General features: G+C 37.2%; 1 protein-coding gene across 1 annotated transcript in view; it reads left to right on the plus strand.

The window, feature by feature from the left end:
* Positions 1–14,344, plus strand: part of LOC122801311 (unconventional myosin-VIIa-like) — a 951,466-nt gene that overhangs the window by 286,196 nt on the left and 650,926 nt on the right. The window contains 1 exon segment of the mRNA XM_044070855.1: positions 8,232–8,392. Coding sequence (XP_043926790.1) covers positions 8,232–8,392 — 161 coding nt within the window.

Here is a 14,344-nt window from a genome sequence, read left to right on the forward strand (position 1 = left end):
GCTTTTTGGAGAAAAATATTGAAACAGACTATTCTAAGATGGCTTCATCTATAAAAAGACTGTTGTTGAGAGCAAATAACCCATTGTTGCAAACAGCAGATGTTAACAAAACTCAAGATGTACCTATGGGTAATGATATCAAAGAATTGAGCAAATTGATAACAACATTGGAAAAAAAAGTAAGTAGCTATAAACAATTACAATGGCAGAGATTTAGTTTTTCAGCATACCTAGAATTGGGTATTGCACCTCGAGGGCTTCGTATACTAAAGATGCCCTCTTATGGTAATACACATGAGGAACTGCTGATAAAATGGCAGCAGCTTAACTTAGAGTTAAGCGCAAACTACATGAAACTCATGAATGAGTTATTTGTTGAAATTGAACACTCCTTGCTGACAGAAATAGAAGCCTTGGAAAAACAAGTACTGGAATGCATTAAAGGAGATACAACAAATGAATATTATCAAAGTTTTATTGAAAATGTGCATGCTATGGATAATAGACTAGAGATAAAGAAAAAACGAAAATTGCAACGTGATATACAAGACTTTAAAAATGGCCATATCTTCTTTTGGCCCAAACCGGAGTATAAACATTCAAGGTTTGTTAATAATAATAAGAACTATGAGCAAAATAAGAATGAAAACACAAAAACAAGATTGTTAGATCAGCTTGATGAATTTTGCTCGCCGCAACCGGCGCAACTGACGTTGGCAACATCCACCAACCAACAAACTAGTGTGCATGACGCTTTTTCGATCACGTCACAACGTTGCGATGAAGGAGGACCGAGGGATGAAGGAGCTGCAGTAGAGCTAGGCACAGCCGGTACTAGCTCGGATAAAGCCTATACATCTAGCGTATCTACTCCAGTTAAACAAAAAACAGACTCTAAAAACAAGAAGCAGGCTGAAATTTCGGCTTTTTTACCGTTTCGGTTGAAACAACCGGAAAAGGTAATAGTTCGGCAGATGCAGCAGGAGAACAGTCAAAAAGCAGTCGTGCAACAGCAGCAAACAACACAAGGGGCGAAAAGAAAGTACGACAGCCCAAGACAAGCCAGCAAATTGCCTCGCAGATAAATATAGCGGTTCCTTTCATTAAAAAAGGTACTTTAAACTTAACGCAACATTATTTAACTGAAAAACATTACGAATTGTTGAGTAAAGGACTAAAGTTTATACCGTTTGCCATGGATGATATGGTGAATGCTATTATTGATCTTAGACTATTCACTAGAACTGTAATGTTAAAATTGTTGTTTGCAAATATGAACTCCATTGAAACGCCTTATAAAAAGTCTAGTACATTTATTCCACAACTATCACCAGTGTTATTAGCTTTTACTAATATAGTAGAGATTCAATTAAGGTCTCTGTATGCAAAAAAATGTGACAAAACTAGAAAATATAATTTAACATATGGGGAATATCAAGCTTTGTTGGAATTAAAAAATCACAAAGATTTAATTATAAAGCAAGCAGATAAGGGTGGGGCAACTGTACTTATGGATAGAAGTGCTTATAACACAAAGTTTAAAAACTTTCTTGCTGATATTAATACATTTAAACAAATAACCTTTACAGAAGTAAAGAATCAAATAATGAAAGTAAATATGGTTATATATGATATGCAGTTAAATAATGAAATTACTCTAGATTTATTTAACTATTTTTCTGTACCATGCCCCAAGACTCCACAGATCTATGGAATCCCGAAAATCCACAAATCATTACATGACCCCCCACTGAGACCCATTGTTTCAGGCAGAGGATGGGTGACCGAGCCCATCTCGAAATATTTACAGAAAGAACTGGCTAAATTACTACCTAGATGTAATAGTATTATAAGGGATACAAGTGATTTTTTAGATAAACTTAATGCATGGTATGGTGTGGCAAAAAATGAATATATAATGGTGACATTAGATATCGAATCACTATTTACAGTCATTCCAATAGATTATGGTGTTGAAGCAACAAGGAGATTATTATTAATGGATTCCACCAAGCAACCATGTGAAGTTGAGAAATTATGTTCACTTTTAGATTTAGTGTTGACTACGAATCTATTTATATTCGATGGTATACCTTACAAACAACAAACAGGAGTAGCAATGGGAACCTCGGTGGCGAACACATTTGCAAATCTTGTGCTATATTACTGGGAGAAAAAATACATATTAAGTAATAATAATGCACTTAATATATATGTTAAAAGCTATGTCAGGTTTGTGGATGACTGCTTTTTTGTATGGGAAGGAACTGAGGAGAATCTGCTATTATATTTATCTTACTTAAATAGTACAACTAATTTTTTAAAGTTTAAAATGGATTATTCTAAAATAAATATAGTGTTTTTAGATGTAAGATTATATAAAAGTAATGAAAAGTTGGAAACAAGGATTCATAAGAAAGAAGTTCACACAGTGAGGTATTTGAAAAAAGCAAGTATGCACCCCCCACATATTTTTAATGGAATTATCAAGTCACAGATGATCAGGGTAAGTAAGTTAACAACAAATAATAAAGAATATGAGGTTGAAATAGCCAAAATGAAAGATGAATTTATAAATGATGGTTATAATGTGACTACAGTTAATAATATTATGGAAGAAGTAAATACAGGTAGACAGAATATGTTTAAACCAATATTTAATACATTTTTAACTGAAATTGATCATTTAAATATGGTAAAAAGAGTAGGGCAAGAACAAAAAAATAGATATATCATGACATATAGTGGGTATACACATCAAATTATTAATATTATTGAAAAAAACTGGCCAATATTGATGGCAATGCCAGAAATAGAAGTACTGGTAGGCCCTAAACCTAGATTTGCGTACAGGAATCACCAATCTATAAAAAATATATTGTGTTATAAAGACTTTAAGGAAACACATAGGCGAGAACAAGATAGAATGGGTACTTATAAATGTCAAAATTGTACTTGCTGTAAAGATATTTTAGAATCGGATTGTGTGTTTAAACATCCAACCACAAATAAGGAATATAGACTATACGCAGCAGCAACCTGTAATACAAATAGATTAGTATATCTTGCTACTTGCACACACTGTTATGCATTTTACATAGGGAAAACCACTAGGCGGCTAAAGGACCGTATTATAGAACATAGGTCAGAAATTAATAGGAAAATACAAACAAACGCCCTATATAAGCATATTATGGAATTTGAGAACCATACTTTTAAATTTAGAGTAGTGGAAGTAGTTGAACAATGTGTAAGAGGGGGTGACATAAATAATGCCATAGAGTTGAAAGAATTAGGTTGGATAATCAGACTCCAGGCAGATTTAAGTCCTGGTCTTAACAGTGCAGTAAGCATAAAACCTGTTTTAGTTAAAAAACAATTAGAAATAAAATAATATATTTATTTAATGTATGCATAACTTATTAGTTTATTAGATATATAGTAAACTATGTATTTTTAGAGTTTTTATGTATAGAAATATAAATTAGAGTATATATTTTATTAAGTAATGATGTAATTGTTTTTAGGTGTTATTATAGGCTGGTTCTGATCATGTGTTTTTTAATGACCCTCTATATAAAAAACATTTAGATGTGATTGTATATGCTGATGAAGGGATGTATGCCCGAAAGCTTCATTAAAATTACGTTCTTGGTGATTATTTTGGTTCCTTCATTAATATGCACAGCAAGCTACCAAGGGAAAACCATGTACAATGCCACGGTACCTTCCATGTAGGCTCTACACTATACCTACATGGATTTTATTAAATCCCGGGGTTCATCTGTGCAGTGTACACTAGTGAACAGAAAAATGCATGGAAAAGTTTAGCCTCCCCCATTCAGAGATATAACCAATCAACAGAGATGCAGAATCAATATATTACTTACCAAGTAGGCTTACACTTCCTAGTGTGCATATAGATGAGAAAAAACAGAATATATAATAGTGTAAATGTGAATATGTGATTCAGAGGCAACTATATTACTAAAGAGAGGATGTCTACAGAAAGTGTGTTACAACCCAGCTACAAAGATGAACAAGCATTATAGAGTCTAGTATAATCCTATAGCAACTCATCTTGTGAGTCCCTTAGCTTCTACTGGAGTACCATTGAAGAATTGAAGATTTCAACACATCCCTCCAACACACAGATCCCTCTCACTCCACTTACATACTTCAGACTCCTCTGATCAGATTTTAGGTATGTTTCCATATAATGCTTCTCCAGTCCATCGACAATGATATGCATCCATACATGTGCATGCACACACACACACACACACACACACACACACACACACACACACACACACACACACACACACACACACACACACACACACACACACACACACACACACACATACAAAACTAAACAAATAAATATGTATGCTCGGTACATACATGTATATGCGCACACACACACACACACACACACACACACACACACACACACACACACACACACACACATGCACACATACATGTGTGTGTGTGTGTGTGTGTGTGTGTATATATATATATATATATATATATATATATATATATATATATATATATATATATGGGTCCAGTAAAGGTGGTCAAAACTAAAATGTTATGTCAACTCTTTTCAATTGACCCATTTTGGGGAATATCCCCCTTCCATGGGAATTGTCCCATCTTTTAGTTACTATATAGCGGTGGGTGTGGGTGGCTTAGCCCCCCAAATGCGTAGTGCAGGGGGTTTGCCACAGTGCAAAAATGATCTTTCTCTCTCTCTTTTTTTTTTTTTACTCTTAGTTTACATGCAGTGAGAATGTTCCTTCTGCATATTTAGTGCTCTGTTGCAATTTGTGTTTTCAGCCTTTTATAGTCAACATTACTCATGTCAATGTTTGGGTGTTTCAGTGTTTTTTTTATATATATATATATATATATATATATATATATATATATACACACACACACACACACACACACACACACACACACACACACACACACACAAAGAGAGCATCAGATTCTAAGTTCTGTGCAGCTACAGGGCATGCAGTCCTGCTGCGCTCTGCATCCTAGTGGCCAGTACTGTTAAGTGGCTTGTCCATACACTCTGCAAATGCAAGATGTGCAACACTGCTGTGCTGCACACCATTCATTTACACTTGAGTCACACTCCGCAATGCCTGAACACTTAACTTTGTCTCTGAATCTGATGTCTGTCACTTAAGTAAACAAATAGCCATCTGCCTATGGTTCATTCGTAACACAGCCAGCTAATCTAAAATCTCACTAAAATGCACACTAACAAGATATCAAGTCTTATAACAGCACATCATAGAGCAAATCATTTGAAGAAGAAAACATAATCAAAACACCTATAAAACATTGCCTTCCAATAAAAAAGAAAAAATATAAAAAATAGTGGAGTTTAACATGACGTCCCACTCAAAACTATTTTAGGAACATGAACTGCTAGCACGTTGCACTGCTGATTAAAAAATAATTATGTATGGAACAGCAAACCTTTTTCAAAACTAAAGAAATAAGGTAGTCTATTATGATGGATGAGTATTAAAAAGGCTGAGAGCAGACAGATGTTTTATACATGTAGGTGTGGTTCTTTAAGTTCAGACAGTCTATACAACTAATTGACCAATGAACCCCCATTTATTCCTATTTTAAATAATATCTGTTTTGCCCTTTCCCCTTTGCTCCACCCACACTGTATAAATATGTGTATGCAGTGTGCTACACTCTGCACTTTACTATCATTTTTATTTTATTCACTTGTTAACAAGATAAGTCCAAAAGATACAACTACTTTATTTCTGGGTCAACTTACAAGTAATATCTGGTTAAATGAATTACTCAGAGGCATACAGTTTGCAAGAGTAAACTGGGGAATCAAATCCAAGGCTAATAATATTAAACTTATTCACAACGTGTACATTTAAACTATGCAGTCAAGTACCAAACAAGTCACTTTCTCCATCACCAACTAGTACTGCCTTCCACTTATTATAAAAGCTAAGTCTGTCCCCAAGCAGACATAGCTTAAATAGTAAATTCTTATCTCTGATGCCTGCTTCTGTTTGCCTAATATAGCACAATCCTGCTGCATTATGTGCATCTGTAATAACCAAGCTCTGGCTGGAGAGCACAGAATTACTGCTACTTGTCAAAACTTATGCATATCAAGGCAAAATATAAACTCATATAAACATTCAAGTTTATGGAATCACACAACTCAGAAGCAGTTGAGACGAAGGCAGCTGTTAATAGTCTGATAAAATCTAACTTCTTCACTTGTTGCTTTATATGAGCACAACCACCAAACTTTGCAGAATGACTCCACTGCACATTCAGGAACTCATGAAAGTTCTAAGCTTTTTTAAATAGTATTTATTCAGACAAACAAAATCATGTTTACATTCTACCTATTTATAGCTAGCTATAGAAAAACAAAAGAAAAGGAGAAATTATTCATCCTTCAGTTTAAGATAAATTAGAAGTAATCCAGAGGAAGAGAAAACTAGATGTTGTGATATCATTCTTAAGCCTTCAGCCATTCTACCTTTCTGAAGATTGTCAGCCACCAAGCTATGTCACTTATGACTCCTCCGTTTTAAAGTAGTAGTTAATCAAGGTCCCAGTTCAACAGTTAAAACTCTTCTGATACACTATTGTCACAGAGCAGAAAGAAATTAATTTCTGTTACTTTCCAAATAGCACAAAATCAATTGAGAATAAAAAAACTTGACAAAGTCTTTGCAAGCATTGTAGTTATCTGGTATCCCTCAGGACAGAATGTAAACAATGGGGTTTACTTGCCTGTGTGTGTGGTGGGATTGTCGTCTTCCTGGTTCCTAATGGAGGATGGTTTCAAAGTCTGGCTTTTACTCTCGGGTGATCATGGACTGACGGGTTAATGCTCTCTATTCTAGGAGAAAGGGCGGTCAACAAATCTGCCTCAAAATCATGAAAAAAATTCTCACTCTTACTCTCACTGCCACTCAGTTCTTTTGAATTTATAAATTCTTTAATCGGCAGGTGAGCACTGCTTAGAAGTTTAGAACATAAGACTATATAAAAAGCTATCCAGTACAATATCTGATGCTCTGATTTAAATAGTAACATTTAAGTATAACTGTTTATTCCTCTGCTTTAGATAGCAAGTTGATTGCATGTGTGAAGCTTAAAAAGCACATATGTTTTTGTGTATAATGGACAATATTTATTTATTTCAGTAGGATTATTTGGTTAATAAAAATTAAGCAAATAATTATTAGTTAAAATAAATAGTTTCATACAGGAAATATTGGAATGGTATTCATTTTTTCAGTATAGATTCAGAATCCGTAACCGAGTCTTCTGTACCAAATTACTATTTAAAGAATGTGAGTTTGACTTGAAAGCATGATTTTAAATTGCCTAAGGGTGTAATGATAGCAATGATGTTTTCCATTCTACTAAAATTACATTTCTAGTGATTCCAAAATACTGAAAGCTACATTATTCAGTTTCACATTACAAGATTTTAAAATTAATTAACAATAAAATTAAGTCGTCCAAAGCACATCAAACTTACTGCATAGGGCCAAGGTTCCACCTCTGGTGCTGGTGACCTGGGAATGAATACTGGGATGGGTAATGAAGAGCAACCAAGTAAAAGGACACATCACCTTTTGTTCAGATTGTCTTTTTCCAAGGGAGACTGTGGGCTACTGCTGCAATCTGCCATTCAGACCAGTGTAGTATGTGTCCTGGTCGGCAGAAAATGTGGGCATGTGTGAGATGTGTGTTCATACATGGAAACATGGAAACACATGCCTGCAGCCACATCTGACACCATGAGCCTCACTCTTTGGGGTACTAGTGGGGAGAATAGGGTGTCACAAAAAATGCCCTGGTATGAAAAAGTAGGGTACTCTCTGCACAGCCTTCCTCCCTTAGGAGCAACAATTAGTTTAAGCAACATTCAGTTTCCTTGGTTGTCCAAGGTCATGGGGGTCCAGAAAACATAATAAATCTAAGATATATTGTACAAACTTCCACTGTCCCCTTTTTTACTTGTTTTGCCAGTGTTCATGTCCTTATCAATGAACCTGTATGTTTGGTATTTTTCAAGTATTTTTTCCAGTTTCTATGAAAAAAGAAATAAAGCTCTTATTCCATTTGTAATCACAGATATAAAATAAACTTTGTGCATAAATTAATATCCAGCGTTTGTGTCCTGCTTCCCTTAGGTTTCCTCAGCAAGAACCGAGACATGATGAGTAAAGATATTATTCAGATGATTCACTCTTCTTCAAACAAGTTCCTGCGAAAGCTGTTTCAAAAAGACACAACCAGTCAAACCAATAAGACCACCATTACCAAGCATACTGTGAACAAGAGCACTCTGAAGGTCAGCTTCTCTTCTGTAACAAATAGCATTTTTAAATATATGTTACCTTTGCTAATTTGTAAAAACATTTAACTTCCAGTGGTATTTACAGGAAAGGATCATGAAAAAGTAGATGGAAACAACATATAATTGTTAGCTGGCATACTGATACCATGTTAAGCATACCTTTCAACTTCTTTGCTCGAGACTTCAGGACAAAGACACAAATAATTGAAGAAAGTATTATTCTAGATGACTTAAATAGTTTATACAACAGTTTTTTTATCAACATTATTATTCTAAACAGTAGGAAGTAAGAAACTCTAATGCATGACATAAAATGACTGTAATCCTCAGTGATTTACAGAAAATCCAAAAGTTTTCAAGGAATAGTCAAAATATGGGACACAATCAGGGATATTCTTCCAAATCAGAGAAGGTGAGAGGTATGATGGTAAGGTATACATCTGTTATGTTCTTTAATTGATGGCTATACTGTATATCAATATTCAAATCAATGTAACTGAAGACAAATGAAAAGCAAAACTTCAGTACTAAGATGCTATCAGAAACAGCATGTCTGTGCATCTACAGTTCTAACCCGATTAACATCTCTCCAGTTTTTCTCAAACTTTGCACAAAACCACTAGTCAACTTTTCTAGCACAACTGGCATCATTCCTATTCAATAAAAGCACTCAGTCATCATCCCATTGCCACTCCCAAAAAGTGCACCTTGGTTCAGTGCTGATTACCTACTTATCTCTATACTATGTCCAGTCAACTAAACTGCTGAGAAAAATACTATATAACCATATTCAACACTGCCTGACTCTCAGCATGGGTTCAGGAAAGGACATAACACCCTGACTACTGTCTACACTGTTACAGACAACATGATTTCTGCAATAGAAAAGGGCACATCTCAGGTACTATCTTTATAAATCTGACAAGAACATCTGAAAGCAAAAAACACCAAATCTTCTTACAAAAGATGCAAATGGTTAACTTTTGTAGCAGTGTAAATGAATGGTTTTCCAGCTACTTATAAAACCATATATTCAAAGTTAAGGCATATAAGCTTCCCACCTCAGCTGGAGTCCCAAGATGGTAGGCCCTGCTTTTTTAAGTCTTTATTCATGACATTAATACAACCTCACCACCTAATATCACCATCTTCTATGCTGGCACTATCATCGTTTATATGTTGTTTTTTTTTGGTACTGCAGCTAAGGAAACACAGCTGTACCTGCAAAAAGATTTTACCACATTGTTATTCCACTGGTTATAAAAAAAAAAAAAAACACTAACAACAAATAACAGCAAAATCCCCATAATGACATATGAAACTCCAAATAAATTTACAAACACTGCTTCCCTAATAATTGTTACATCAGGAAACATTACTCTAAAGTCAGTCCTGTGGTGCACATAGCTATGACTAACTCTTAACCCTACCCTATTCCTATACATTCACATAGTCTGTGGTCAGAAAGTATTATCTCCCAATTTACAGTCACATTCTCAGTATTTGACCATTTGACCCCCCTCCCCACCCAGCCAGAAGACCCACAGCTAAAACTATACGTATTTCAAAACTGGAATACAGATTGCCAATACTTAGAATACACTGAAATCACAGCACTAGCTTAATCCAAGCAATTAATACAATCTGTCAGTCCATCAGCCTAGCCTCTGGCTGTGAACACCACTATCACTATCTCTCTCTCTTCATAAAGTTAATTACTTACCAATTCCTACCAGATCTACTCGTCTTGTCTCTACTCATCTCTTCTCTTCTCTTCTCTTACTTACAAAATTCTCCAGGCACACTATTGCCCCTTCCTTAGATCCAAACTACAAGGTAAACAATCCCACTTTTCACTCAGAAACCAAGATAATATTGCATTTATCCATTTATTCATTTATTTATTCAAATATATTTTAAATTTATTTAAATTGTATTTAAATCATAATACTGTTTGCACTAGTCAGGCACTCATTAAATCTGTCAGTTAGGAAAAGAAGCTTCAGCAAAATAGTTTCTGTAAATTAGAACAGGGATCCCTCAAGGAATTAGTCTGCTTACTGATACTGTTCTAAAATCATTTCAGTGGAACCTCCTTGAGCTGTTAAAGGAAATGTACAGGCAAAAACATGCTTAACTGACAATGGTTAGGATGAGTACTTCCCACTCTCCATATCCCCTACACTATTAGCTTAATAGCTGCTTTTAAGCTGTCTCATATCTCTACAAATTTAGGTCGTGTGCATATACAACCTCCCTTTCATCCCATATTCTCACTTCCCCTTTCCTAGGGTCTCATCTCAGATAATCCACATCTTCCTCTCTTTTGCAAGCCATTCATCTTCCTACAACCTAAGCCCCCACATCCTATAGCTGCAACTCTGATCCCTTTTTGTTTCTCTGAATTCATAATATACAATAATTATGTTCCATTCCATACTTTAGAGTCTCATTGTGCAAAGTTTATATTTTGAATGTACACCTGAGCACATCTTATTTTACTGTAGAGATGTCTCTTGTAAGAATACACTCATGAAGAACCTCATGTAAACTCATTGCCATGAATTACGTATCTTGCAAATCATTTTAGGCATTCTTTTATTAAGATTTTACAATTTCATTTGTGCTCAATACTGTAAACTCTTTGTCATGAAATGAAAATGTGACTTGTATGGTATTTTTGTACTATGAAGTGAACTGTGTAATTCAATTCCTATGTAATTTTGGTTGGCATGCACTGGCTCATGGCTGAAAAGGGTCAAAGGACCAGTTAGTCCCCTTAACAGATTAACAAAAATAAATGAATAAATAAATAAATGCTTATAGAAACATAACTGGACAACACAGCTTATATAGCAGAGGTCACCAAATTACATTCTCATAAAAAAAATTAGTGTAACTTATCTCTGTTGCTATACTAAACTTCCATGAGGATGTAGCTTGAGGAACCATGTTGTCAGTTGTGTTTGTGCAGTTCTATTTCTATATGCATTTATTTTATTCAGTTATTTGTATTTGTTAATCAGATAGGTAGACTAGTGTTTGGACGCTTTTGGCCAAAGCCCACGTATGGTGTGGCAGTGTTCCCCACCCCCCATTGAAGTATTCTAAAGGTGAAAATGCAGCTTCAGAGTGAAGGAAATAATCTTTTTTTCCACAAAACAAAATGTCTTCTTTACTCCATAGGTACATAACCCTAAAGGTAAATTACTTAATTACGGAATATTGAGCAACAACCCAATACAGAGGGGACTGGGGGTGTGACTTATCCATTTACTTCTGATACTGCAGATTGCAGCAAAATTTCAGGAGATAGTTAGCAGGATTCAGCAAGCTCTGCATGGAGTGCCTGAATAGTGCCAGAGCTGCTGCATGGAATATGGGTGACGAGCGATCCAGGATCAAGCCCCCGAGACATGAACGAGCACCCCTACACTATTCCCACACGGACACCACTGCCATATGCTAATTCCCTCATTTGCTGGTGAAAACCATGCAAATGAGGTGAATTAGCGATCCAGGAAGCAGGCAGACATCTGTGCAGGAATAGTGTAACCTGCAGAAATGTATTCGGTTGCTAACCGAATACATTTCTGCAAATTACAAAACAGAGGCATGACAGCTTGAAAGAAAGCATGTATTCTATGTAGTAGGCATGCCAATGGCCAAATACATGGCCATTGGCATGAAAAATAGCTGAAATTTTATAAAAACAAGTTTTATTTTTTTTTTGGCCGATCTCGGCTGTTTAAGTGTAGGGCAGTAGTACGCAAATGGGATCATCACGAAAATAAAGAAAAGGGGGAAATAAGCTTTTTTAACCAAATCTGCATTTTGCCATAATAGTCAATGGCATGTGTAAGACAACAATACCAGGAAATAGTGGTTGCTAAGGGGGAAGGCTCAGTGTGAGTGTGGTAACTATGAATTAGCAATCTGGTTTATGTAAATGAGGGGATTGATACTGAATCACAGATTTCCTTTCAGTGTTAGCTTACACCCAACTGGGTAGGTGCAGCAACACCACTGTATAAGTAGAAGAGGTGGATAACCTCATAAGGGGATGTGTCATGCATGCTGTAAGCTTATTGGAGCTCTGCAGCCCATGTTTGCCCTTAGCTAAGCACAGCTAAGGAAGGGGGAGTGTCAGATGTGCCTGAGCAGTGTATACATAGCCTAAATGGATATGCGCCAGAAGAGGAAACGGCAGCACTGTTTACATTTGAGCAGTGGGTATGCGTGGCGCACCTTGGGGTTTAAATAGGGAGGAACTGGAAAGGGAAAACAGCAGTAGAAAGGCAATGCAGGAGAACTAGCATAGCTGGCAGGTGGAATGTATCAGAATCAGCCAAATACACATGCAGCAGCCCAGCACACTACTGTAAACTATGCAAACACTTTTCAGACTGCTTTTTCCCACAAACTCTACACCACCGGTGTATACAGATGGAGGATTATTAACTGGCAAAACTAACTAAAATTGTTAGAGGCTGCTGCTGTTTTACTCCATCAATATGTGCTAGAGACTGAGGGTGGTGAGGAGGAGAATGCTGACAACCAACCCACAGTGAGGAGGAGGAGGAGAAGAGTGTACAGACCTAGGGTAACCTACCAGGGCCTAAATGAGCTGGAGATAGCAGAGCGCTATAGGATGGACAGGAATATTCTATAGCAAATCGTTGAGCTGTGCCTGCCACACCTCACAAACAGAACTAATAGAGGGGAACCCATCCCATTGGATACCAAAGTATGTCTAGGCTTAAGACTACTAGCCACAGGTACCTTCCAAAGACCAACTGGAGATATCATGGGGGTCTCACAGGCATCAGCATCCAGGGTACTCCACCAGCTCCTGGATGCCATGGCACCACATGCCAATGAGCACATTTATTTTGCCAATGCCAGTGAGATGTTGACCAGAAGTATGCATCTCTTCCACCATATAGCAGAATACCCTGAGATAGTTGGTGCTGTAGACTGCATGCACATCCACATCAAAGCACCACCGTGGGTTAGGGTCTACATAAACCACAAGGGCTTCCCCTCCATCAACTGCCAGGATGTGTGCGATGCCCAGGGCATTATCATGAATGTGTGCTGGCAGCCCTGGAAGCTATCACGACTCCCACACCTGGCATTGCCCACAGCTGTATCAGGCATTTGCCAGTGGGGACATCCCATATAGCCATCTAGTGGGGGATGCTGGCTATGCACTGAAGCCGTGGCTGATGACATCCATCAGAAATGTACACACACACAAAAAAGAACACCATAATGAGGCGCACACAAAAACCAGAATCATTGGAGAGAGTGTGTTTGGGATGCTCAAGTCATGGTTCCACTGCCTTGACATATCCGGTGGAACCTTGCAGTACTGTCCAGCTACATATACACAGATGTTCATAGTATCTGCCATGCTACACAATATGATCCTGCAGAAGCAGCTGCAGCAGGAACAGCACAGGGCAGGGCCACACAGTCACCCACCATTGCCAAGACCAGCACAGGTACAGAGGGACTCAGAGGAGGAACATCCTGAGGCTGCCCCTGTAGGCAGAAGGAGGCGTGCCCAGTATACCCAGGCCTTGGCAAAGAGGCAACGCATAGCATACAAACTCTAACACTGTGGGGACCCAGTGACTGATACCTCCCTCCGACTTGCACATACAGTAAAAGGGATGCCAGACATGTCAATACCTGTGCTTTACCATGTATAGGGAGTGTACTGTGTGCATCAGACACAGTCAACCCTCCAGCACCATCCTCAATAATGGCCCAGCAACAAGGTAAGTCACCCTTCCTATCAATTACTGAATGGAGTAGTATGTTCTCATAGTTGTATGTATGATATGGATGCAAGAATGCAAGGGAATTGGGTGGCTGAATGGGATAGCACCAGACAGCTATATGGGACAGCAGAAAATTCACAATACTGGTGTCAACATA

Source organism: Protopterus annectens, chromosome 4.part1 (assembly GCF_019279795.1).
Source record: "Protopterus annectens isolate FY-2018-M chromosome 4.part1, PAN1.0, whole genome shotgun sequence".
Classification (NCBI taxonomy): domain Eukaryota; kingdom Metazoa; phylum Chordata; order Ceratodontiformes; family Protopteridae; genus Protopterus; species Protopterus annectens.